Source organism: Sander vitreus, chromosome 21, assembly GCF_031162955.1.
Source record: "Sander vitreus isolate 19-12246 chromosome 21, sanVit1, whole genome shotgun sequence".
Lineage (NCBI taxonomy): Eukaryota > Metazoa > Chordata > Actinopteri > Perciformes > Percidae > Sander > Sander vitreus.
The window spans coordinates 2,794,378-2,822,362 of record NC_135875.1 but is presented as its reverse complement, the minus strand read 5'-3'; the positions used below and the strand labels follow the sequence as shown (position 1 = coordinate 2,822,362).

The 27,985-nt window shown below is 43.2% G+C and overlaps 2 protein-coding genes across 5 annotated transcripts in view; both read left to right on the top strand.

The window, feature by feature from the left end:
- cep131 (centrosomal protein 131) overlaps positions 1-8,105 on the top strand; it is a 32,182-nt gene extending 24,077 nt beyond the window's left edge. For both annotated transcript variants that reach the window (XM_078279312.1, XM_078279311.1), the window contains 8 exons: positions 1,422-1,529; positions 3,261-3,378; positions 4,066-4,140; positions 4,256-4,398; positions 5,176-5,353; positions 6,119-6,315; positions 7,412-7,472; positions 7,578-8,105. In XM_078279312.1, the coding sequence (XP_078135438.1) occupies positions 1,422-1,529; positions 3,261-3,378; positions 4,066-4,140; positions 4,256-4,398; positions 5,176-5,353; positions 6,119-6,315; positions 7,412-7,472; positions 7,578-7,649 (952 nt within the window). In that variant the 3' untranslated portion in view covers positions 7,650-8,105. The remainder of the gene's footprint in view (positions 1-1,421; positions 1,530-3,260; positions 3,379-4,065; positions 4,141-4,255; positions 4,399-5,175; positions 5,354-6,118; positions 6,316-7,411; positions 7,473-7,577) is intronic.
- A 5,088-nt stretch (positions 8,106-13,193) lies between these two features.
- The window catches only part of st6galnac (ST6 (alpha-N-acetyl-neuraminyl-2,3-beta-galactosyl-1,3)-N-acetylgalactosaminide alpha-2,6-sialyltransferase), a 33,335-nt gene continuing 18,543 nt past the window's right edge, over positions 13,194-27,985 (top strand). The window contains exons 1-2 of one of the 3 annotated variants that reach the window (XM_078278813.1): positions 13,194-13,325; positions 14,681-15,051. In XM_078278813.1, coding sequence (XP_078134939.1) covers positions 14,909-15,051 — 143 coding nt within the window. In that variant the 5' untranslated portion in view covers positions 13,194-13,325; positions 14,681-14,908. The remainder of the gene's footprint in view (positions 13,326-14,680; positions 15,052-27,985) is intronic. The other 2 variants (XM_078278812.1, XM_078278811.1) reach the window with 2 other exon arrangements.

Below are 27,985 nucleotides of genomic sequence, written 5' to 3'. Positions count from 1 at the left end.
TCCGACCCCAAATATAAGACGGGTTTTTTTTCCTAGAAAACAGTCTGAAAAAGTGGGGTCTAGACTTTCAGCTGTTCAAGTCGCAGAACGTAATGGACGTCACCTGTTTCAGCAGAAAATAGAGAAGTCAGCTATAAACTATAGAAATAAAATGATCCATAATCCATCTTATTTTAATGTTACAAACAGCTGGTTGAAAAAGCAGAGTCTAAGAAGGAGCCTCAATGACCGCCCGAAAGCACGGTAATGTTATATTGTGGAGAGAGGTAGAGAGAGACTGAAGAGAGAGAGAGAGAGAGAGAGAGAGAGAGACTGAAGAGAGAAGAGAGAGAGAGAGACTGAGAGAGAGAGAGAGAGAGAGACTGAGAGAGAGAGAGACTGAAGAGAGAGAGAGAGAGACTGAAGAGAGAGAGAGACTGAAGAGAGAGACTGAAGAGAGAGAGAGAGAGAGAGACTGAAGAGAGAGAGACTGAAGAGAGCGCCCAGCGGCGGTAGAACAAAGCCGTGACTCAGAGAAATTAAACGTGTTTTCGCCGATTCATCACTAGAAGTGTAACTGTAGCAAGCATCTCACTATCACTAACGTTATCCACATTCATATTTAGACAACACAAATAATATATTTAGCTACACAAAGCCTGGAAGTCGGAAGTAGAACGGAAGTACAACGAGGTGTTGTCATGGAGATGTTACACCGTCTAAAAATGCAAACAGCCAGAGAAACTCTTACCGTGGTCCTCAAAGTGGCTGCTTCCAGGAGATTGACAGGAGAGTGTGTGATTACGTAATGATGGGATGCCCGTTACCAGAGCAGTCATTCAGCTGGAGGCCTTGGAAATATTTACTGTTAATTTAAATGTGACACTTTCATCATCTAAAAAGATATAGGAAATATTATTTTATTTAAAAGATGTTACAGCCTACCTTGTTTTATTCAATGTGTTTTTATTAGAATTATTTTCAAATAAAATGATTTTCTTTACGAAAACAATATTTAGCTTTTATAAAGTATTTTTTCCAAAAATGAGTCTTGAAAAAGGGTTGTCTTATATTCGGACCAATACAGTAAAAGAAAGTGTTTGTTCATGTTTCACAAAGAGTTTGACAACAAAGATAGACATCATATCACATCCATACAGGGATTGTAGTATACAGCTGTTAAAACATAATCAAATATATGCATTTTTTTAACATGCTGGTATCAGATCAGTACTTTGTATTGACCGTTACGCAAGTTCAGGTATCGGAAACGGTATCGGGAAGAAAAAAATGGCTTTGGAACATTTCTCCTAATAACTATATATTGTTTATGTTAGTTTTAGCAGCCTGTGTACAGTCAGTCACATTCAGGTGTGTGTGTGTGTGTGTGTGTGTGTGTGTGTGTGTGTGTGTGTGTGTGTGTGTGTGTGTATGTGTGTCAGATATGAGAAGCAGCTTCAGGAGGAGGAGCTGTCCCTGCAGCAGCAGAGAAGGCGGCTCTACAAGGAGGTGGCCGATGAGAAGGAGAGGCTGGCTCAGCTGGCTGCAAGGTAGGGTCAAAGGTCACCTTTGCCACCGTCAACATATGAAGTCATAAACCAGAGTTGTTTATCTTAGTTTCCCCAGAACGTTCCAGTAGTTAGTCGTCGTTATAGTCTCCAGGATAAGAAGCTGAATCAGTGGAAAATCAAGAAAGATCTTCTGGGTGTTTAGTGCAGTGTTGTGGTTAGGGTCCGGTCTAGTTTGGTAACGCTGGCACACCGTAGAGGAGAAACCGTGAAGATTCATTGTACTGGAGCAGCTTTCAGGGTTAGAGATATTTGTCTCAGATAGAGGAACTGTTATTTGAACCCACCGTCATGCTCTTGCTAAAATTCTAATCGAGTGTGTTTGTGCTTGAAAATCAGTCACGTCTACAATCCTGCAGGAATTTTTTTTTAAAAACGTGTCGCCTTGAGAGATGTTCTTCCTCGAGAAATGCCATTCCAGCTGATCGGCTGTTAAACAAGTGACCTTTAGAAGATAGAGGACTGAAATAGCTAAGTACAAAACAACAACAAAACCAGCATGAGGCAGTGTGAACCAAAATAACGGGTTTTTTAGCAATTGAAGAGGATCATTCTTGTTCTGTACCCTCAGGCTCCCAGACCCTCACCTCAAATTCTGATTCCAATTGTTTTACACTATAAACTATCCTCTTTAGCGTATTCTTTGAATGATCTCTTAACCAATGGACTTAAATAAATCACTGAGACGATAGAATACAATTAACACTTTTTAGTAACAGTATTTTAAGATATAATGCACATGTGGGCTCACAAAACTGAGGTTTCTGACACCTCCCAAGTCAAATGAGCAAATGTTGAACAGTCCAGTCCTTATTTATTCTCTCTGGGTGCAGTCCTTCCTCTGTGTCCTCAGCATGGGTGGGGGTTTACTCCTTGAACCCCAGGAAAGCAGGAAGGTCTGTCTGAAGAGTGAAACAGGAAGCCCTTCATCATAGCTTCCTTATCTCCTCCACTGTCTTCACGACTTTGCATAAACACATACACATTCTTATGGGCTATTTCCTGATTAGATAATCAATGGTGCTCTGTGCAATATGTGTGCAAACTTGATTAGACCATTACCCTTACTGTTAACACATGATGAGCTGGTATTGACAGGCCACATCAGCATGGGACAGTGGAAAAGCACAGAATACCCCGACAGGATGAGAAACATCAGTTGTGAAACAACTGTCATGAGTGTGGAAGTCATGTGAGAAGTCATGTAAGAGTTACATGACCCATAGGTACGCTCCAAGTCAAAGTACAATCCCTAAAGGTGTGTCATGTCAGCTTTTCATCAATTCAAGCCTGAAAGATATTTTCCTCACTTCACATTTCAGGCCTTTATTTGTTAGGACAGCTTAGACATGAAAGGGAAGAGAGAGAGAGAGAGAGAGAGAGAGAGAGAGAGGGATTGACATTTAATTCCAGGTTCAATTCCAACCTGAGCCTCTGTAAATGGGGCGCACGCTCTACCAGGTGAGCTACCCAGGCACCCCGGGAACACAATGCATTTACATGCATAGTTAAACCCCAGTAATAGCAGCCCACATTGATGACACTTCCTGTAAGTAGCAAACTGACAATATGTATCTCGTACCTGCAACATTATTGTTGTAAAGGATCCTTTTCCATTTGCTGCTTTGCCCAACAAATCCTGAGTGAATCAGCTGTACTTGTACAGATGATTTATGTAGAGATATAAGGCTCTTGTTTGTGTTTGTCTGGCAGGCAGCGCGCTGAGCTGGAGGATCTGCGGAGACAGCTGGAGGACAACAGCTCTCTGGCTGGACGAGCTCTCAGAGAGGAGCTGGACAAGACCAGAGAGGAACAGGAGAGGAGACACCAGGTGACACGTACAAACTGTACAGAAGAACTACAGTATATACTCTGTTAGGGCTGGGTACCGAACTTCGATACTTGTTAGGCACCGACGGAATTGCCTCTATAGTATAATACCAAATTCTAATACCTGAGTAAATCTCATCAGCGTCAGTGAGCCAATAAGCATGCAGCATGCTTCTACCAAGATCTAATAATGTTTGTGATTGGGTGTTGAATGTTACACACAGCTAGCATTAGTTAACATAATAATACTTGCAAGCTAGCTATTGTTACCGAACTTCAATATTTTTAAGCACCGACCAAATTCCCTTTATACTATCGAAAGTGGTATCGAAAAATGCCTCTTCATTCAATACTAAATTTCACTACCTAAGGAGTAACTCTCATCAGTGTCAGCGAGTCAATAAGCATGCAGCAGGCTGTAACGTTACACCATTACGACGGGGCTCACGTGTGTGTGTTTTTGTATTTTGAGAGTTGTCACGTCAGTGCAAAGGAGCTGAAAGTGGATTTTTTTGGGTTAATGAGGATTTTATAAAATTGGTATCGAAAATGTACTATTCAGGAACCGGTATTGAAGTCACGGTATCGATATCATGTTTTTAACGATACCCAGCCCTACTCGCTATTAGCATCTAAGGCAGCTATCAGGATTGCAGCAAAACTAAACCAGTGTTTGTTTCGTGACCAGGTGGAGATGAAGGCGTTACAAGAACGTATGGACATCGAAAAGCAGACCTGGGAGGAAAACTACAAGAAAAAAGAGGTTTGTTTATTTGAACCTGGGTGTGTTATGTTATCTTTTCATCTGCATGCGTGTGTCTGTGTATGAGGGCCGAAAGCAGCCAGGACAGACAGCATGTGTGTTTATGTTCCCACAGGAAGCGTGGCTGCTGAGCCGCGAGCGCGAACTGAAAGAAGAGCTGCGGCGAGAACGCGACAAAGAGATCGAGCTCGCCATCTGGACGCTGGAGGAGGAGACCAGCAAGGACAAAGAGGAGTGTGAGAGGGCAGCTGACAACAGGTGTGTGTGTGTGTGTGTGTGTGTCTGTGTGTCTGTGTGTACCACCCAGTTCTAATGTTTATTTAACACAATACAATGAAGAGAACGTTGCTCCCAGTTTACACCATCTATACACTGTAAATGGTCATTTGAACCACCGACCTGCCAATTGGTAGACGACCCCTCTACCTCCTGACTGTACCACACTGTAGACTGCTCTAGTTACAAATCTTATTGTGGTTCCCAATAACAATGTTGGAATGAACATGTGAATGATATTTTAGTATGTCCTACATACAGTACGTGGAAATTGGAGGAGCTCCTGGCTGTTGCGGAACATCTGTAACTGTTTTTCAAACTTTTTCATTTGATTACATTTAAATGACATTTAAATGACCCTCCCCTGTAAACAACAGCTTCACCAAATATTAAAGAAGTTTTTTATCAACACAAGTAGGGCTGGGCAATATATCGATATTATATCGATATAGGTTAGATATCGTCTTCAATTTTGGATATCGTAACATCATGATATGACACAAGTGTTGTCTTGTGACACACCAGACTGTTCTAGCTGTTCTATTATTTGCCTTTACCCACATAGTTATTATATCAACATAACTGATGATTATTTATCAAAAATCTCATTATGTGCATATTTTGTTAAAGCACCAATTGTCAACCCTACAATATCGCCACAATATCGATATCGAGGTATTTGGTCCAAAATATCGGGATATTTGATTTTCTCCATATCGCCCAGCTTTAACACCAGCCATTACTTGACACCGTTCTCAGGGTGAAGCGTGTGAGGGAAAAATACGAGACGGAGCTGAGGGAGCTGGAGCGCTCCGAGAGGACGGCTGTGGAGAAACAACAGGAGTCGAGGAAGCAGCAGATGGAGATGGAGGGAGAGCTGATTAGACTCCAGGCCCTGCTCCGACAGAAAGAACAGGAGACTGAAGACGTCACACAGGTAAGGAGCAAATCTATCAACCATTTATTGAAAAAAAAACCGTGTTCTTTCATCTTTCTTCTGAAGGCCCACATTAGGGCTAGGACGATATGCTTATGACCCGATTTGATTCTTTCACGATACATGGGATTTGTATTGTGATTCTCATTTATTGCGATTTTCTTTTCCTTCTTTAACACAAACAAAAGTTTAATAATACACTTCAGGAGACAATATATCAGGAGACATTTCTAAAAACTCATTGTTTTTTAAGAAGAATGCACATCACATGTCAGTCAGTCAGTCAGTCTGACATTTATTTACTTTGTAAAGAAGAACATAACTGGAATTGTTGGGTCTTTGTAAATCATAGAGTGTGGTCTAGACCTACTTTATGTGTAAAGTGTCTTGAGATAACTCTTGTTATGATTTGATACTATAAATAAAATTGATTTGAATTGAACATGGATTTTCTACTTTCGGTCAGAAAACAGATATGTAGTCGCCGTCAGCTGTACCGTATTAACAGAAAATATTTAGGTGAATCTTTGGTACAAATAAAAAAAAAATATTGAAAAATATTGATTCTAGAGAAAATAATCTTTTTTAAAAATCGTCACAAAGATGTCACGATACAGACCCCCCTACCTCACATTAAGCTTCTTCTTCCCATTCTGCTCCTCTTCTCCTCTGTGTAGCAGTCAATAAGCAGCACGGGATTCTTATAAATGTACGCAGCATATGAGATGAATCGCACAGATTCCATTTGAATTTCCCCCTTTCCAGACCAGGGACAAGCTGGTGGAGGAGCGCCGCAGCCTGGCCGAGGTGATCAGGCAGGAGTTTGCCGACCGGCTGGTGCTGACGGAGGAGGAGAACCGCAGGATGAAAGTGGAGGTGTCAGAAGTCCGAGCGAGGCTACGGCTCGAGGTGGAGAGAGTCACCCGGGAGAAGGAAGAGGAACTGGCTGAAGTCCACCAACGGTGAGGCTTTGGTACACACACACACACACACACACACACACACACACACACACACCTGCAACAACTGAAATTCCCTGCTGGGTATTCAGGGTTTGTGGAAGACTTAAAGGTGCATATTTGGCGGGGGTTTAGGCAGCCTTCCTTGGTATGTTACGTTTTTCATTAAAAAAATTACATTTCCCCCATAGATGGGCATTTTAGGCCTTTATTTATATAGGACAGCTGAAGACATGAAAGGGGAGAGAGGGGGGGAATGACATTCAGCAAAGGGCCGCAGGGCGGAGTCAACCCTGCAGCCGCTGCGTCGAGGAGTAAACCTCTATATGTGGGCGCCTGCTCTACCAGGTGAGCTACCCGGGCGCCCACATTTCCCCCATAGATTTTGCGTCTCTTTGTAGTTGTGTTGTTCAGTTCAGATTCAGTTCAGAGTTGATTTGCAGTTGGAGGTACAAAAAACAACCAAACAACAACACATTGAACAAGGCATAAACCATCTTAGCAGCACACAACCAACAGATTGAGTAAGAACAATTTCATCACCTAAAAAGTGGACAGTGTCAAATAAAATCACTTGAGATTGTCTGGAAAAGTGATTTCTAAAGGTGTCACTGATAAAAAAAACAACTGTGCATTCAAGAGTTGTGCAAGTTAACAGCTTTCATTGCACAATAAACAAAAGAAAATTAGCTCTAGGGAGCCTATATCTTCACCCAGATGTAGTCAGGTCATTTTTCTTTGTCTTTGTGGTAGTTTTGCATCTGTTTTACATTGTGTTTGACCCTTATTATTACCATATGTGTGTAAAATGTTGGAAAAGCTAGGGCACATAATAAATAGATAACACATTACATCTACTACAATCATTAGATCTGAGAAAAGTCTTTTAAAGGTGCTGTAGGTAGGATTGTGAAGATCCAGGACTTAAAAAATGTTAACATCGACGACTTCTCAGTCCCTCCCCCCTTCCTAAAGCCCAAAACGGTCTCCTAAGCCCCTCCCCCACAAGGGAGAATGAATGCGTGTGCATAATCAGTGATTGACACGCAGTTAGACATGTTTCCCCCTTATTAACGTCCTCTTCTCTGTGTTTTGCCAGAGTGAAGGCGGCCATCTTGAAGAAGGAAGAAACTGTCAGTAATCTCCGGAAGCAGCATGAGGTAAGGGTCCCGATGAAGTCTTTCTGTCAGAGCGGGATTAATAAGAAAACACAGTTTGGGAGGGGTGATTGCAGCGTGTATGAATATCTCCCTCTCCTCCGATAGGCGGCCCTGAAGAGGGCGGACCACCTGGAGGCCCTGTGGGAACAGCAGAGGAAGCAGCTGTTGGAGAAGTAACTAACAGGAAGGCTTTACCCGTCTGGACCTCTCCTCTCCTCTCTCCCCCCGCCCCTCGCCCCTCTCCCTCCACTCTGAGCTCTATCCATTGTGTCGCTCAAGCCCCCATCTAATTTCTTTTTTTCCCCCCTTTTGGATGTTGTTGCTGCCAGCAAGACTGAACCTGTGGAACTTCAGAAGGTTGAACAAGTGACTGAACCTTGTCCTACCTCATTTGAAAAATACAAATATGGGGAAATGCATTGGGCCTCAATGCACAGGGCCAAACCCCCCCCTCCCCCAGACATGAAGGAGCATGAGAGTGTTGTGTGGAAAACTTCCCTAATTTAAATGCTGCAAACCAGGTGGCACCACCACAGGAAAAGACTGCAGATGAACTTCCCATTCCTCTTCCTCTTCCCTCTCCAGAGGACAATTGCTGCAGTTTTTTGTGACCGTACTCACCCCCCTTTCCTCCCCCCTCCTGGAGCAAGAATGCCTCCATGTTCCCCTACAGAGCTGCCACAGAGAACAGTTCCAGATGTTTCTGAAACCAGCCCAAGGCCTGCGCTGGTGGAAAATGGGAGAAGTTGCAGAGGGGGGGGGGTTGCTCTGTCTGGAGGACCAAGGACCACTTAACGACCACATCTACACTACTACGTTCTGGTTTAAAAACAAATATCTTTTGCTACGTCCACACTATGTCCACACTACTGCGGCGTTTCCGAGCCCCTAAAACGGAGACATTTGGAAACACCGCCGCCCCCTTTTCGGTTTGAAAACTCCGGGGGTCACTTTGTAGTCTGGACGGGCACAAACGGACACTTTTGGAGAACTTCCTGTATTTTCAACAAATACATCCAGGTTTTTCAACAGAGTAACGTCATACAATCTGCTTCCTGTTTACCCTGGCACGCATGTGCCCAGTGTGTGTGAATGGTCATGTGATATTTGTTGTCAGCTGTGTTTATATGGACGATTAGTTCTGCTACTGGAGCTAAAACCTCTGTTTCTTCTCTGGATGGAGATTGTTTTTGTCTCAAAATGCTGCTCAAAAATGAAAAGGTGGCAGTGTAGATGCAGCCTCAGATGAGTCAGCAACAGAGCCACAGTCTCAGCTTCTGTTTGTACCGAGTCAAGCTCCTGGTGTCCTCTTTTATCTGCTGAGTCATGCGTTTTTGTCCCAGTGCCCCCTCAGGGCGAGTGCTAATTACAGGATCTATACCCTCACCCTTCGCTACAGCCCCTAACAGTTTGTGTGTCTTAAAACCAACATTTGGATCTTACAAAGAAGTTAGAAGTGATGTACTAACACCAGTTACAGACTAAAGTCAGAGTGCATGTAGAATCTTGCTAAAAAAGAGAGATAATAGGAAAAGGTAGCTGAAAGGAAAACGAGCGGAGGGAAACGGGACGTTTGATGGCATGTTTGAGGTCAACACAGATGATTGTAGAGTGGCTTTGAAAGTTTCTGAATGTGAGGAAGAAAGAAGAGAGAGGATCGGCGGGGCGGAGGGAAGAAGGAATGCGCATAGAAAATGTTTATAAGATTAGGAAAGCAGAGCTGGGACCGAGCGGGTGGTAGGAGGGTTTGAGGGGGCACAAGGCATGTGACCGGAGGTATTTTAAAAGCCATATTGGTTTTCTGATTCAGAGGCTGCACTGTGACAAAATGCATCAAACTCAACAGTTAAAGGGAGCCTTGAGCCACACACACACACACACACACACACACACACACACGTACAGTCATGTGAAAAAATTAGGACACCCATGCTAAAGTTGACTAAAAAGAGGAATAAAAAAATCATCTTTTGGAAATTGATCTTAATGCCTTAATTAAAAAAATCCAATCTTTAAGGACACCAATTTTCTTTGTGAATGAATAATGTATCGTAAATAAATAAATGTTCTTCCTTAAAATACAGGGGCATAAGTAAGTACAACCCTATGTTAAATTCCCATAGAGGCAGGCAGAGTTTTATTTTGAAAGGCCAGTTATTTCATGATCCAGGATACTATGCATCCTGATAAAGTTCCCTTGGCCTTTGGAATTAAAATAGCCCCCCCACATCATCACATCCCCTTCACCATACCTAGAGACTGGCATGGGGTACTTTCCATAAGATCATCTCTCAATGTAAATCAAACCAGCTATTAGGCTAACTGAAATACAACCATGCCGATCTCTAGGTATGGTGAAGGGTATGTGATGATGGGGGGGCCAAGGGAACTTTATCAGGATGCATAGTATCCTGGATCCATGAAATAACTGGCCTTTCAAAATAAAAGTCTGCCTGCCTCTATGGGAATTTAACATAGGGGTGTACTGACTTATGACCCTGTATTTTAAGGAAGAACATTTATTTATTTACGATAGATTATTCATTCACAAAGATAATCGGTGTCCTTAAATGTTGGATTTTTCCTAATTTTTTTTAATTAAGGCATTAAGATCAATTTCCAAAAGATGATTTTTTTATTCCTCTTTTTAGTCAACTTTAGCATGGGTTCCTAATTTTTTCACATGACTGTATGTAAACTATCTTTGTTTGAATACTAGGGCTGCACAATATGAGGAAACTATCAGATTGCGAGGCTCTGGACCTAACAAAGAGTTCTTCTTTAGTCTGTAGGATATGATTTGGAGGCCGGGCCGGGACGTCTCTGCAGCACCACACTAACTAATTCCCAATGGTTTGATGCGATATGTTGCCTTTAACAAATATTGCTCCTGTGATATTGCACTAGTCCAAATTGCGGTTTCGATAAAATTGTGATTAATTGTGCAGCCCTATTGAATACTCCAGCTCTGTTTTGTAATTCTCTCAGAAGCCACCGTCTCTCAGCACTTTGCAAAATGATTTTAGTTTTGCTCCTTTTTTTTTTTTTTTTTTTTCAATATTTCTTCCCTTACAATGATTGAAGATACATTTATAGCCCCTCTCACAGACACAAAAAGCCTTTGTGGATAAGATTTCAGTAAGAATGGTCCATAGCAGGAGTTAGTGGCGGGGGGGGGGGGGCTGTAACAAGAGTTTGTGCTGCAGAGAGAAACTCTAAACCTGGATGTAAAGCCTGTTATTTAGGTGCAACAGGATGTGAAAGCCCACGCTCTGATGTGACGCTAAAGGCCCCAAATTAGACCTCGCATAAGAAAATATTTATTCTGTTTCTCTTTCTTTATTTATTTTCCAATGTAGCACTCTTACACGGGCCTTTTGCAAGTGTGATTGGTCCACGGAAAAGTCGAGGATTGGAAGTATTGTTTCTCAAAGCTAGTCAACACGTCGGGTGTTTTTACAGTTACTGAGCAGAGCTTCTAACTGCCAAACGTTATAACTATGCCATTTGTAGATGGTTTAAAATACAGTACGTCAGGTTTTTTCTGACACGGAAGTTGTCAGCGCCACAATATAAAAGGGTTTATATGAAGTTTAATGTAGGGGAAGGCTAGGGGTCGACGTAGTGAAGCTTTATGGGTAATGCAGTTTCTGACCTCAGAGGCATTAAATCAGGGTGATCGGCCGCCAAATCGTTGCTGCCGGGGCGAAAAAAAAACCTTGAACCATTTCTTCTCAGAAAATGAAAAACAAAAAAAAAGAGGCTGAAACATTTTAATGAGCCATTCTTCTCAGGCAAAGTCAGACAAAATCGCCTCGTCACTGTTTCAATATTTGTAAAACCTACAGATGGCGATAAGGGACGACCAATAGCATTGGTTTATGGAAGAAGAAAAGAAAATGAAATATGGAGATACTGTACAAGGTTTTTCTGCCCGATGGCGACAATAATACTGAAGTCCTTTCCAACCTTCCTTATAGAACAGAAATAGAACGAATCGCAGGTTGGAGTCTTTTTAACGAGGCAGGAGTGGCCGATACGTGTCACACGTCCACTAACTGAGATTGGCTGTGAGTCATGGCGGTGACGTCGGTGTGGAGGCCTGCGGGCCTTGGAGGCACCACCGTCTGCTCGCAGCCTCTCGCTGCTCCTCTGCTGTTGGCACAGCAGATGAGGCCGCTGGCCTCGGACCCAAGAGGAGGGGGGATGAGTTGGCATTCCTGGCGCATGCCCGTCCTACAAGTGCCAATGAGCCTGGCCTTTGTGTGTGTGTGTGTGTGTGTGTGTGTGCGCGTGTGTGCGTGTGTGTGTGTGTGTGTGTGTGTGTGCCACCATTCCTCCCATTTTGACCTGAGATGACCCTCATGGTGTCAGATACACACAAAGTACCCAGTTTCTGTTTTTTTTTCATTTATAACTTTGTATACAAATCATTCCAACTGTCATCAGTTATTGTTTTGATTCTGTTCTGTTTCTACATGTACAACCCTCTGTGCCCAGAACACGTAGCTCTTGAAAACACTGTTTTCTTATCTTGTTTTAGTTTAGTTTTTAGTGTTAATCATGTTGATGGTTCAAAAAAATCTAATCTATCAGCAAAAAGAGAATAAAAAGCAAAGACTGTTGGGAAGATGCACTGTGTTCCTCGTTTCTGTTCGCTGTGGGAAAACACACAATTGTTTGCTTGTTTCTGTCTCCCGCCCTCCCATCATCCCTCACTCTCTCCGACCGTAAATCATTCTTTGGGAGACGAGTGTCTTCAATCATATTCAATACCCTGTGGAATCCAAATTATGAGCCAAAATAGCTGTTTGGAGCCTGAAACAGTTTATTGATAGTATTTCTGAAGCATTTAAATGCATCGTTTCATTCCTGAAATGTCTGTAAACCCATAACTGTTTCTTGTAAATGGATGTTTTTGGCACAGTAGTTCTCTAAGTGCTGATTCCTAGCACTACCTCAGGGATGTTTCAGCCTATACATCTGGAATAATGTCTAGAGCTGACCCACTTTTTCTCCTCCTCCTTCTTGCCCTTTTTTTTCTCATTCCTTCCTCGCCCTGCAGCTTGCTCACTTCCTTGGGCCTGCCCAAGCAACCGGTGGTGCGTACAGAAATGTGTCTCTCCTTTCAGCGTATTTCCTTTCTTTTCACAGAGGAAACCAAACCCAGAAAGGCACGCCGACTATTGACTCTCACTTGGCTTGGAGGGCCCAGCTAACTGCTGCTGCTGGAGGGATGGAGTGAATGGCTCTTGTGGAGAAAGTGAAGTGTCTGAACTGAAGCTGTCAGCTGTGTGGCGGAAATTGAGGCTGCGTGTTTCTGCTTGTGACCTGACAGTTTCTGTTTATATATATATATCCATTATTCTGTCTGTGTGTGTGTGTGTGTGTGTGTGTGTGTGTGTTCTTCTTGTCTGTGTTTGTGTGTTCTTCCTGTGTGTGTGTGTGTGTGTGTGTGTTTTTGTCTGTTTGTGTGTGTGTGTGTGTGTGTGTCTCCTATCTGTCATATGTGTGTTAGTGTGATTCAGGGTCTCCACACATTGTGAGCATAGCAGAGATCCTTCGAGCTGCCTGCTCATGTCTAACTTTATTGCAGGAGCCTGAAGCCTGTGTGAAGTGGGCTTCTTTCTGTCTCTCACCCCCCCCTCCTTGCAGCTGAGAAGAGGGGGTTGACCAATTGCCAGCAGCTGTTGCTCATTTCATAATGGTCCCGCCCATAACAGTGCCGAGGCTGGCAGTGCTGCTCCACACACTAGATGAGCAGCAGCAGCAGAGCTCCCAACTTAGAGGAATATGTCTACAACCATCATGAAGGACAGACTGAGACCACAGAGCACAGAGGATTTTCTACCGGTGAGAGGACATTTCTTGTTACTTTATCTGTCTGTGTTCCGTTGAAAGAGCTTTGTTTCCGTTAGACTGGGGACAGACGCAGACACACGACAGAGCAGTCCTCTGACTGAAAGGAAGAGAGATTGAGTCATGATTTGTCAGTGTGATGCATGTGTGTTTTGTTTCCCCTCTTACATTTCCCTCTGACTCTTTGTCTGCCATGTTAGAGATGATTTAATCACTTTAATGACATTACTTTAAAGTAGAAATCGTGTGTGTGTGTGTGTGTGTGTGTGTGTGTGTGAGACTATATTCATGGGGTCCAAAAAACGGGAGTCCAGTATACTTGTGGGGCCAAAATACTGGACCCCACAAGTTTAAAGGTCTGTTTGAGGGTTAAGACTTGGTTTTAGGGTTAGAATGAGGTTCTGGTTAGGGTGAGGGTAAGGGTTAAGGTTAGGCATTTAGTGGTGATGGTTAAGGTTAGGGGCTGGGAAATGCATTGTCAATATATGTCAATGGCGGGTCCCCACAAAGATTGTGTGTATATAAATATATTAAAAAAAAACTCAGTTATGTGTGTTATCAGAGACATGGGAGCTGAGTTTATCACTGGAACTGCAACACATTCTTTCCATTCCCCCCCCATTTTAGCCTCAGCCAGGAGAAACGTACTCGCACAAGTCTGGGAAACTGCATCACTCTCACACTGTCACCAGTGGTGTTGTTATTATTATCCTGATTCACCCAGTTATCACGTGATTACTCCTAAGGATTGATAGATTTTAAGAAAGCAGCTCAAGACTTAGAACTTAAAGAGAAGTTAAGAGAGCAGATTTCCGAGCCTGGCCTCGGGCCGTGTTTATTACACTTACAAAGAGGTGAGAAGTGGAGGGGGTCGTGGGGGTGTTCAGAGTGTATGCAAATGTCTTCATCTTCTGCTGAGACCTCTAGAGACTCTCAGCACAAGAAGTTTCCTGTAAGATAAGCTTTTTGGCTTCCTGCGTTTGTTGTCACATGTCAGCTGCAGCTGACCACAGTTTTTATGTTGCATTTGTCAGCAAAAATGTAAAAGCTTAACACACACTGTTAATCTTTTACATTTCCTACGTGTAGGCCACAGTGTTCCCTCTTTTTACATCTTGCAAGAACAGTGTGACGAGAAAGGAGATGAATAAAAGCGGCACACACAAAGATATGATGATCGCGACCCTGAACTTTGTGTCCAGGGGCATGAGAAAAAGGTTTCATTAAAAAGGGATTATTTTGGACTCTGTTTGCTGAAAGATAAAGTCCACCGCCCCCCCCCCACCCCACCCCTTTCCGAGTCTCTGCCCTCGTTTCAACTCTCTTTTTCTATCTCCCTCCCACTGTAGTTGTGCTGAGAGACTCCCAGAGTGGAGCCCAGATCCTGTTGTGGGCTAATTAAATCGCCAGCATAACACCACTGACTCCCACCCCACCTTCCCCTGGTTCACCGGGAAAAAAAACCATCGTCTGACTCTACACCCTCCATCCTCTGCCTCCTCATGTTCCTTCAGACGGAGAGGAGGTCAGTGCGAGCACACACAGCCTGCCGGCCGCCGCACACTTCCTGACGGGCGATGGCGCTCCGGAGGAGGCTGGCGCTCGGCGCGTTGACCGGCGGCTCCCTGCTGTTTTTCTACATCCTGTGTATGTACCTGGAGAACCATCTGTCCGTAGTGCCTCTGAAACATTGCCATGGCTCCACACAGAGACCCAGCAGGTGAGTGAAGGGACAACACATTAATGGGGAAAAGAAAAGAAATCCAATGTTTTTGACCAAATACCCGATTGCGAGGATATGTAGGCTTTCCCCGCCACTGTTGAGGTTTAGGTGTGACACCCGGGCCGTTTTGGGAAGCACCTAATGAATGAATACTAAAAGACTTTTCTTAGATCAAATGACTATAGTTGAACTTCTTTAGCTTTCAGTTTTGTCTTTTAAAACTACAGTGCGTAGTTTGTCTCCCCCATGAGGAATTCTAAGGGCCTTTTTACAGTCGCCACAGCCGACGTGCTGCGTGCCAATGTGACGTCAAAATGACGTAGATCTCGCTGGTGCGACAGGATTTTGAGTGCGTGACCAGAGGTCGTGCACCACTCTATTGTTTTCAGCGGAAACGGGAAGCATGGACGAGTTTGAGGGCAATCTGATGCCAGGACTCAGAGTGACTGCAAGTCTCTCTTGTAAACTTACCGGGTTAAGAGGAGTTATTTTATGGCGAATGAAAGGCTTGATCCCACCAAGTAGGTCATCGAATCAAATATATCATGCAGTAAAGCGACCACGGAGTGTGGTGTTGGGGTTTTTTTTTTTTTAATAAACGTAACTGGCCACATTAGTCACATCTGTCATCTTAACTGTTCATGCGTTTCATCTGCTGAAGAGCAAACAGAAAGCAAACATCCCAGAAACAAGCAGGATGTGAAACCGGCTGAGAGAGCATCAGCAGTGAAGACACACAGATGTGAGGACTTAAAATGCTCATATTATGCTTTTTGGCTTTTTTCCTTTTGTGTCGTATCTTTTTTTTTTTTTTTTTGTGTGCATGTTATAGGTTTACAAAATGAAAAAGCCCAAAGTCCCCCCCCAAAGGGACTTACCATCTTCAACAGAAAACACTGTTCACAAACTGCTCCAAACAGCTCTATTGTAGTCCAGCCTTTACTTCAGAGACAAACGTGGTCACTTTGGAACATGTTATAATGCTCGCCTAGCTGCTAGCATGGCACGCCCTCATACTCTGCTTCTGACTGGCTAGTAGTCCTTACCTAGCTACTGAGCATGTGCGACTCCCAACAAAGATGGAACAGAAGTGAGATGTCTCACTCTGTAGCTAAAACAGAGAGCTCAACACACAGGGTGAAAAGAGGAGCTGCAGCAATGTGCAGTACAACCAAAATATGGTGTTTTTTGAAAATTAAACCATGTAAACCTATTCTGGTACAACCTCTAAATATAATTATGAACCTGAAAAGTAGCATAATATGAGCACTTTAAAATCCAGAAATTAAGCATCGCACTTCCATAAAGTTGGGCGACTTGCAAGGGTCATATTAAAGATAAAGTCAACATGAATGCAGCAGAGGCAAAGATATCATCGCCTCCCTAAGTTTAGTTTATTTGTTTTATAGAACATACAGTACCAGTCAAAAGTTTGGACACATTTTTCCTCCAAAAATCACACAGATTAGACAGCAGGGCATTCTAGAATAGGAAGTGACGGAGGAATCCATTAAATGTACATTTTCATTCCACAAAAGAAATGTATGTATAGGAAAAGTACAAACACTGGATCCTACACTTCCCATGGTGCATAGTGATTGTTTATTACATTTCCTGCTCTGTTAACCTGATGTGAATGTAAACACCCTCAAAGTAAACCGGAGAGTCTGATTTAAAGCCCCTAAAAACGTTCAAATCGTATTGTTTATAATGAAAATCATAAACTTTAATTTTATAGCACCTTTCATGCAATAATGTAGCATAAAGTGCTTTACAATTAGGAAAACAGAAGATGTCATAAGATATGAATAAGAGGAATTGGAATGCATAACATAAGGTTAAAAAATGAGACCCACTGAATAATATTGAAAAGATGAAAAATATTACAATCAGTACCCATATTTGCAGCATCCACATACTGTATACATCACTAAACACGGCAGGGTCACTATCTCCTCTACTCTTCTCTTTTCTACGTCCGTAGTGGAGAGTTGAAAAGTGCTTTCTCCAGTCAGACATCTGGACGTCTTCCCCTGGGTTGGCTGTAACTTCACTGTGGGTCTTATCTGTGTCGGGCACAACCCTCCACGTCTTATCTCAAATCTAACCGCAGAGCGCTGACACTGACTCAACATTTAACCACTTAAGGCTTACATCATAAATCTGTCAACGGCTTTTAAGATCGCTTTGCAGAATACATAAAATGCATGAAATCAAGTAAAATAGTTTTAAAATACATACAGAAGTGCAAAACAAGGACTGTACCGGGCGCCTGGCTAGTTCACCTTGTAGAGCGTGTGCTCCTCAACGCTGCAGGTTTGACTCCGACCTGCGGCCCTTTGCAGCATGTCATTCCCCCTCTCTCTCCCCCTTCATGTCTTCAGCTAACCTATGCAAATAAAGGCCTACAATGCCCCCCAAAAAATCTTAAAGGACTGTATCATGAAAGTTAAAGCTAGTTAAAGGCTAAAGTGAAGACACAAGCTTTTAGCTTTCTTTTAAAATAATATTAAGCTGGGACAGCCTCTAGCTCTCCCAGTAAAGTGTGCGCCCCATGTAGGCTAAGTCCTTGGCAGCGGCCCAGGGTTTGAATCCAACACGTGGTCCTTTGCTGCACGTTGTCCCCCCCCCCCCCTCTCTCTCTCTCTTCCCCCCCCCCCCTTTCCTGTCTTCAAGCTTTTCTGTCGATTTTTAAAGGCCATAAAAAGCCCCAAAAAATAATCTTAAAATATATTAAACAAGCTGGCTTCCATGATATCTGTAGGTTATGTGTTCCATAGCTGTTGCTGGGAACTGCCACTAAACCAGCAGCAGATGATCGCAGTTTTCATGAAGGCAAAAAGTTAACAAAGGAGTTAGAAATGTAGCTCAATCCTAGGAGGAGGACCCTTTTTTTTTTTTTTTTTTTTTTAAATCAATTAAGGGTTTATATCATGGCTATAAAAGAGGGAAAAAAAACAAACATCCATGCACATTTTTTTTTAGGATTTGAAAACTCAAAACCTCATCTTCTTCGTCTTTGTGGTTTGATTAAGATTTTGATTGAAATACGGCAAATCCTGATTGGTGCATGGACATACTGTTGGGAATTTTGTCCAAAATAAGGCCCTAAGGCCAGTCGAATCTGACTCCAGTTAATTAATTCCCGCGCCTTCTTTATATCGGACTTAAGTTTACCAAAACACAAGGATCAATCTGAGACGAAGAGTTCAGTTAAGCAAAGTTTACTGAGTCCAGCATAAGAGTTACAACACAGCTGTGGGTTCACAAACGGAGACTAAGTTTCCCTAGCAACAGACGTCAAGTCAGAGCTTGGTCCACCAAGTTATCCTCCGAATTGAGCTCTGGGGGCTGTTTCACAAAAGTAGAATATATAAATCCAGGATAACCGATAAAGCGAGGCTTGACCTAGTCTAATCTGTGCAGCCTGACTTGGTGCGTTTCCCGAAGGCCAAGCCAGGCTGAGGAGGAGCGACTAGGTCGAGCCAGGATGAAGTCATTCGGATAGATGCACGTTCACGACTTTCTTTAACAGACCGCGAGGTCAATCACAGATTTACTGATGCTTAAATGGAGAATACGCATTGTTCATACTTTACACAGAGTGAGCAGCAGCTTCTTGTGGAAGTATAACGTGAAACACATTATTTGTAAAAAATAAACACGGCTGCTGTAATGAACCGGCGAGAGAAAGCGTGGCAGACGAACCGACCGAATGCATATGTAACCAAAAAATATACATTTACTGACCACTGCTCTGAATTCAAACTGTTATCATACCATTCAAGGATTAGGCTACTAATCATTTGCACAAATTAACAGTTGTACTCTTTCCCTTTTAAAAGTGAGCAGAAGACAGCCTAATGTTACGCAGGAAATTTACCATCCATTTTCTACAATGTTAGAATATGACGCATAAATATTCCTTTCACTCTGTTCCTCCCTCTCTCTCTCATGGGTTAAAATGTAAATTACCTAAGTCATATTAACTTCCACTGCTTGCTTTTCATGCAAAGTGTACAACTGTTTGTTTTTGACAAACAGTTGTACACTTTACATATTTTTAGACGCTTTTTCTCACATTTTTTTTTATTTAAAACATACATACATATTATATGCTTTGCTCCCTCGTGTGTGTGTGTGTGTGTGTATATATATATATATATATATATATATATATATATATATATATATATATATATATATATATATATATATATATATATATATATATATATATATATAAAAAATATAGAGAGAGAAAGATACTAAATAAATTGGACTCTAAAATCTATTCCATGCACACTGTAAACATGACTGTAACGGAGTATATTCATCTGTTATTCCTCCCAGCAAAATATAAGGTCAAAAACCATAGCGGTGTCCTCTCCCTGTTGTTAGCCTACAACACTAGATAGTTACTGGTCCAGTGAACTAAGTCTATATTTTGGGAGGATTGTACAATTAGGATATGTTCTTAAAATTGTACAATCCTCCCAAATTATAGTCCCAGAATGCCAAATACAATGCACATGGAAGAGGAACAAACATGATCCTTTTATTGTTAAAGAATTTAAAAAAAATGAATCAACAATAATTCAAGGTGCATAGGTCCAGTATAGAAACACACGTACAGCATTGTATGTATTGCCCTTAGTACCAGACTTCATTTAAAACGACTGCCATAGTATATTCATTCATTCACAACAAGAACAGCAGTCTTCATTCAGCAATATAAAAGTAACAATGCCACCTGAATAATTTATAAAAAAAAAAAAAAAAATGGTCACAACTTTTAAATAATAGTAGTTAACAGAACAACAATATGCACCTGTGTTTTTTTTCTAATGCAGACTGATAACAATAAGGTAAAAGCACTGCTGAGTGAACCGAAAAGGCAGCAGGATTAATAGATCCTGGCTGTTAGCCTGGTCAGGAGCAGGCTAGCTGTACAGAATACATCTCCATGGTAACTTAGGTTCCTCTGCTTTTGTGAAACAGTCAAGGCTAAATTGAGCCAGGATAACTGGGAAATCCCAGCTTAATCCCTTATCTTGGTGTTGTGAAATAGCCCTCTGATCTATTCTCTCCCTTAAAGCGTAACTCTCGCCAAAATGCAACCTAGGGTCTTTTTGTGAATGTATCCGAGTCAAACTTTCGTTTTAAAAGCATAATTGGGACGGAGGCGCCACTTTTAAGATTTACCGTATTCTCGTTTTTCGGACAAATGGCCTTTTGAATGGGAGTGCTAGGGGCGCTACTATGATGGCCTCAAAAAAGATATTTTTAAAACCCTAAGAAGGCTCGACACAACATGAAACTTTGCTCCAAGTATCACCAGGGGCTCTACACATGAACTCCAGCATTGGGAACATTGTTTGTGTACACAGTTTACTAAAAATGGTTTTGAGCAACAACACATTCAGTCAGTTACAAGTCCTGCATTCAACATCGTCCTTAAGTAATAGTACAAAAGTATTATCAAAATATACTTATACTACCAAAAGTAAAAGTGCTCATTATGCAGTGTAATATATTTTATTGGATTATATTATAATCCAATAAATTGTATTAAATATAATATAAAAATTTAAATATAATGTTTTTAATTCAAGTAGCCTACATGTACATAATTATTTTCTAGGGTTTAAAATGTATACAGATTTGACATTTGAAATGGTATTAAAAAGGTCTTAAAAGCCTTGAATTTAAGTTGGAGGATCTTGGGGGTACCCCATGCACACACTTTGTTAATAAAATATTTCTACAGTACGTGACATCACCTTTTTCCAACTGAGCCCCGCCTTTATTAAAACCAGCGAGAAAAGTTAAGAAACACAAATCTTTTATGTGAAGTAACCAAAACTTTGGCTTCGGCTGAAAATGTCGCCCATCGGAAGAAGCTGAGAAGCATTTCATTTACAATGAAATGTGCTTCAAAAGCCAACAAACAAAAAAAACTTTCGCAGTCACAATACTTTAACCGCACTGTGTATCCATACGTTGTTTAAGTTGCCTCAATCATAGCCAGATGAGGAGAGCAGGCAGTTTCATGGAGAGACCGAAATGAGGTCAGATTCAGCAGTGAAATGGGACAGGGGGTTTAAGGGTTAAACGTTTACATCATGAGTGGTATGAAAAGTTCCATGTTTTTTTTTTTTTTTTTTTTTTGTAACCAGCACTTATTCCCCTCTAGTTGTATCATTGTGGTTTTAACAAAGGAGCCACACAGCGCTTCGGCTGCACTAATGAAAAAAATCTCCCGGAGTTATTTCATTGGAGGTGGTCTCCTACACGCTGTATGTGAACTGTACGCTTTGTTATAACGGGCAGCGCTCCAGGTTTAAAAAGTCAGCAGCTCTGCTCTGGATAAAATGCATTAAGTCAGGCGGAAAGAAATGGAAAAGATGACTGTTTCTCAAAGGCCTGTTTCAGACACTAAATGGTAGGAAGGTTGGGCGCGTGGAGCTCGCAGGTCTTTCATTTTAAATGCTGTTCTTTAATTTGAAAACCTGTGTAAAAATATCCTCTTCACTTCCTGATGTAGCTCCTTTCTGCATGTTTTGATGGACTGAAATAAAAATGTTGCTTGTATCGCCATGATCCATATTGAGACAGCACAGTGTGAATATTGAAACAAACGTACAGTATGTTCAGAACACTTAAGTATATCAATATTAAATATGTATTAAATAGTCAAGGAACAAAACACAATGAAATCCTTGATGTGTAACTTTATAGTGGGAAATAAAAAATATTAAAATGAAAACAATAGAAGAAAAATATAAACTAGAGATGGTCTGATAGCATTTTTTGCTTCCTGATACCGATTCCAATACCTGAACTTGTGTATCGGCTGATACCGAGTACCGATCTGATACCAGTGTGAAATATACTTGATTATGTTTTAACACCTATATACTACTGTTCCTGTATGGATGTGATCTTTGTTGTACGGCCTGCCTCTATGTGACAAATAAACACAAACAGTAATTGCCATAGAACTTTCTTTTAAATAAACTACTTTTAAAGTAGATTTTCTTCGGGGCTAAATTACGTTATCAGATCGGTGCATAACCTGCAGTACTCGCCAATACCGATGCCAACATTTTAGGCAGTATTGGAGACTTTTCAGTTGCTGGTATTGGTATCGGACCAATCTAAAATAAACATAAGAAATGTAGTTTATTACAAATAAAACCTAATCTCTCTCTCTTTGACCCTCCCTCAAAACAAAACGCATGTAAATGAAATGTTAATCAGATTTTCCACTAGCCACATGTTTTTCTTCCTTTTTTTTTCTAAATAATTAATTTCAGCTCCTCTGGTTTGTTTCGCACCTTCTCGTTCGCCTTCTCCGGTCGCCTTCTACGTACACCTTCTCCGTTAACCTTCTCCGTTAACCTTCTCGTTCGCCTTCTCCGTATGCCTTCTCCGTATGCCTTCTCCGTATGCCTTCTCCGTACGCCTTCTCCGTACGCCTTCTCGTTGGCCTTCTCCGTACGCCTTCTCGTTGGCCTTCTACGTACACCTTCTTGTTGGACTTCTATGTACACCTTCTCTGTTGGCCTTCTACGTATGACTTTTACATATGTCTTCTCGTACGCCTTCTCCGTTGGCCTTCCCGGTCGCCTTCTCCGTTTCAGCGTAGCTCGTAATCGATAGCACACACTCTAGACACGTAGCCAATGGTTGTATGACACGTCACAACATAGTGTTCATGGGAAATGTAGGATTAGTACTACAAGCAGTGTTGCCAGAGAGAGATTACGTTTCCAAGCCAAACATGCACAAAACAGCCCACATTTTTTTGAGAGAGAGAGCGAGAGATCTGGCAACGCTGACTTGTCGTATCATTTCTGCAGCCCGCTAATTCAAACAGTCGCAGTGTTCTTTGCTTCATTCATCACCGGCCAAATTGGCTAGTGACTTTACAATAGGTGATCGACGCCCAGTGCATGCTGGGTAGATTTGTGTCGGACTTCAAGGCGGCCGTAGTTCTGAGAGCCATTGTTTGTTTTTTGAATTGGAGGGATTTTAACTATTTGTCTGATTATAAAGGCCTATTCTGTACAGAACCCATGTGGCTGATGATGTTTAGAAGTCTGAGAGACTAAATCCGTTTAAATTACAGATCATCTACAGTCATCAGCAACAGATCGCATGTAGAGTACACATCACACCTGTTTTAACGGCACTTCACTGGTTACCAGTCCAGTATAGAATTCAATTTAAAATCCTGGTCATTACTTTTAGAGCCTTGCATGATCAAGTTCCTTCATCCATCTCTGATTTGATACAGCTACATACCCCCACCCGTAGTCTGAGATCATTAGGTCAGATGCTATTAGTGATTCCCCGCACTAATTTGTCATTCACTGATCGGTCATTCCAAGCAGTGGCTCCCGCTACGTTGTGTGGATTCTGTCGAATCTTTTAAAAAGCAGCTGAAGACTGCTGTTCAAGCAGGCTTTTACTTAGTCGAGGGGCTTTTATGGCTGTTATGTTTTCTATTTGTATTTCAATTTGCTTGTATTGTGACTTCTTGTGTTGCATTGCATTTTATTGTGAAGCACTTTGTGATTAGTATCTGTGAAAGGTGCTATACAAATAAACTTGACCTACTTACTTAACAGCTACTCTGTCATAAAACGCCAGTAGACTGTGTACAAGCTGATATATGGGTCTAACATTTTATTATATCGGAATTGGACCTAACGGGAGAAATGTTTCTGTGACTGCCTGTTCAGCCCGAAGGTTGCTGACGACTGTAAACTGTTTGACTTCACCGCGGCTTTTTGTCCCCCACCCCCAGCTGTTGCCGCCTGCTCTCGTCCACTTTACAGGCAAGGCGCAGCTCATCTGGACCAAGCCTAATGTTACCTGCCAAAGTAAATTTGTACCCGTCCTTTGTGGGTTGGCTGGTGTCAATTTAAACCCCTGCATGTAATGCCTTGTTCATAAAGTAATTTATTTAAGAAATGGAAAAAATAGGACAACATTTTTAAATGTCATGTTTTATTTTATCTTCTTCTCTACAAACTCTTTCGAGGGTACATATAAAATACGTCCTGCCTTCTCTGCAACCTTTGATCCTTGTTTAACATTTACAAGTTTGAGTTGTGTGGGAGGTGGAGCGCTACCGGTTAGATCTGGTGGGGCTTACCTCTATGCACAGTCTTGGTTCTGGAACCATACTCCTGGATAGGGGTTGAACTCTTTTCTTCTCCGGAGTTGCCCAGGGTGTGAGGCACCGGGCGGGTGTGGGGATACTCACAAGCCCCCGGCTGAGCGCCGCTACGTTGGAGTTTAACCCGGTGGACGTGAGGGTCGCCTCCCTACGCCTGCGGGTTGTGGGGGGGAAAACTCTGACTGTTTGTGCATATGCACCAAACAAGAGTTCGGAGTATTTGGCCTTCTTGGAGACCTTGAGTGGAGTCCTGCATGGGGCTCCAGTCGGGGACTCCATAGTTCCGCTGGGGGACTTCAACACGCACGTGGGTAATGATGGAGAGGCGTGATTGGGAGGAACGGCCTCCCTGATCTAAACCAGAGTGGTTGTTTGTTGTTGGACTTCTGTGCTAGTCATGGATTGTCTATAACGAACACCATGTTCGAACATAGGGATGCTCATAAGTGTACTTGGTACCAGAGCACCCTAGGCCAAAGGTCAATGATCGATTTTATCATCGTTTCATCTGATCTGAGGCCGTATGTTTTGGACACTCGGGTGAAGAGAGGGGCAGAGCTGTCAACCGATCACCATCTGGTGGTGAGTTGGGTCGGGGGTGGGGGAAGACTCTGGACAGACCTGGTAAGCCCAAACGGGTAGTGCGGGTAAATTGGGAACGTCTGGAGGAGGCCCCTGTCCGACAGACTTTCAACTCACACCTCCGGCGGAGCTTTTCGTGCATCCCTGTGGAGGCTGGGGGCATTGAACCCGAGTGGACAATGTTCAAAGTTTCCATTGCTGAAGCTGCGGTGAGGAGCTGTGGTCTTAGGGTGCCTCAAGGGTCGGTAACCCACGAACACCGTGGTGGACACCGGTGGTCAGGGAAGCCGTCCGACTGAAGAAGGAGTCTTTCCGGGATATGTTATCCCAGAAGACTCCGGAGGCAGTTACAAGGTACCGAAGGGACCGAAGGGCTGCAGCCTCTGCCGTGAAAGAGGCAAAGCAGCGTGTGTGGGAGAAGTTCAGAGAAGACATGGAGAAGGACTTTCGGTCGGCACCAAGGTACTTCTGGAAAACCGTTCGCCACCTCAGGAGGGGGAAGCGGGGAACCATCCAAGCTGTGTACAGTAAGGATGGGACGCTGTTGACCTCAACTGAGGAGGTAATAGGGCGGTGGAAGGAGTACTTTGAGGAACTCCTAAATCCGACTAATACGCCCTCTATGGTAGAGGCAGAGCTGGAGGATGAGGGGGGATTGGCATCAATTTCCCTGGTGGAGGTTGCTGAGGTAGTTAAACAACTCTACAGTGGTAAAGCCCCAGGAATTGATGAGATCTGTCCAGAAATGCTTAAAGCTCTGGGTGTGGAGGGGGTTGTCTTGGTTGACACGCCTCTTCAACATTGCGTGGAAGTCTGGGACAGTGCCTAAGGAGTGGCAGACCGGGGTGGTGGTTCCCCTTTTTAAAAAGGGGGACCAGAGGGTGTGTGCCAATTACAGGGGTATCACACTTCTCAGCCTCCCCGGTAAAGTCTACTCCAAGGTGCTGGAAAGGAGGGTTCGGTCGATAGTCGAATCTCGGGTTGAAGAGGAACGATGCGGATTCTGTCCTGGTCGTGGAACAACGGACCAGATCTTTACTCTCGCAAGGATCCTGGAGGGAGCCTGCGACTATGCCCAACCAGTCTACATGTGTTTTGTGGATCTGGAGAAGGCGTATGACCGGGTGCCCCGGGAGATACTGTGGGAGGTGCTGCGGGAGTACGGGGTGAGGGGGTCCTTTCTCAGGGCCATCCAATCTCTGTACGACCAAAGCGAGAGCTGTGTCCGGGTTCTCGGCAGTAAGTCGGACTCGTTTCAGGTGAGAGTTGGCCTCGGCCAGGGCTGCGCTTTGTCATCAATCCTGGTTGTAGTATTTATGGACAGGATATCGAGGCGTAGTCGGGGTGGAGAGGGGTTGCAGTTCGGTGGGCTGGGGATCTCATCGCTGCTTTTTGCAGATGATGTGGTCCTGATGGCATCATCGGCCTGTGACCTTCAGCACTCACTGGATCGGTTCGCAGCCGAGTGTGAAGCGGCTGGGATGAGGATCAGCACCTCTAAATCGGAGGCCATGGTTCTCAGCAGGAAACCGATGGAGTGCCTTCTCCAGGTAGGGAATGAGTCCTTACCCCAAGTGAAGGAGTTCAAGTACCTTTGGGTCTTGTTCGCGAGTGAGGGGACAATGGAGCGGGAGATTGGTCGGAGAATCGGCACAGCGGGTGCGGTATTACATTCAATTTATCGCACCGTTGTGACGAAAAGAGAGCTGAGCCAGAAGGCAAAGCTCTCAATCTACCGGTCAGTTTTTGTTCCTACCCTCACCTATGGTCATGAAGGCTGGATCATGACCGAAAGAACAAGATCCAGGGTACAAGCGGCCGAAATGGGTTTCCTCAGGAGGGTAGCTGGCGTCTCCCTTAGAGAGAGGGTGAGAAGCTCAGTTATCCGTGAGGAGCTCAGAGTAGAGCCGCTGCTCCTTTGCGTCGAAAGGAGCCAGTTGAGGTGGTTCGGGCATCTGGTAAGGATGCCCCCTGGGCGCCTCCCTAGGGAGGTGTTCCAGGCACGTCCAGCTGGGAGGAGGCCTCGGGGGAGACCCAGGACTAGGTGTTCGGGATTATATCTCTAACCTGGCCTGGGAACGCCTCGGGATCCCCCAGTCGGAGCTGGTTAATGTGGCCCGGGAAAGGGAAGTTTGGGGTCCCCTGCTGGAGCTGCTACCCCCCGCGACCTGACCCCGGATAAGCGGATGAAGATGGATGGATGGATGGATGAAGTTTGAGTTCCAGTTTAATTAGGTTACTGCATTTTAGTGTTACCAGGCTTTATGAGGTAATATTGCTGCTGCATCTGGTGTTTGTCAGGCTCATAATAAAGATAATGAAGGTAAAAAATAAGCGCCATAGTTACAGAGACTGCAGTTTTGTTTTCGGTCTTGAACAACAGGAGTTCTCTCTCCATGAAATATCTTTTGACGAATAAGCATCAACAACAAGCATCAGTCAACTCACAACAAAGAAACATTGTTGTCAAATGGTCTGCACAGTGTGGGTGCACTTTGAGCAGATTATGACAGTGGCGTCTCCGCAGCAACACGAACTATCAACCTTCCAACTGTTTGACAAAAGAATCTTCACCCAAGGTCCACTTACTATCTTTTTTCAGAGCTTTCAGCTGCATCTCGCTGTCGTCCTTCACTCCATCCCACATATACACGTTTCATATGGGATGGCAGGAACACAGGAGTTTGAGCTTTGAAGCTTGAGTTAGTTGAGAAAAGCACACAAACCTTTTTAAAAGCTGAGACAGCGGCCGGGTTGTCCCAGTGGGTAGAGCAGGCGCACATATACTGAGAGGTTTATGCCTCGACGCAGAGGTCCAGGGTTTGAATCCAATCTGTGACCATTTCCTGCATGTCTCCCCCCCCCCCCCTTTCTCACCTAGCTGTCAAAAAAATTTACCAAAAAAAATAATGATCTTAAAGCTGAGACAAAATGCAGCCTCCACCCTCTTCTTCATGACTGTAATGTGTTTTCCAAGTTATGCACTGAGTCATAAATCAACTTTTTTTTTCTCGAAATAAACTTCAGAACCTCCCATTTTGTCATGTTTAGTTATTTTGTGGAAATTAATGGAAAGCAATTAAAGTAGTTAACTTAATTAAAAGGGTTGGGTCACCCAGATTACCAAATTCTTTTCCCATTTACCCCAAGGTGGTTTTT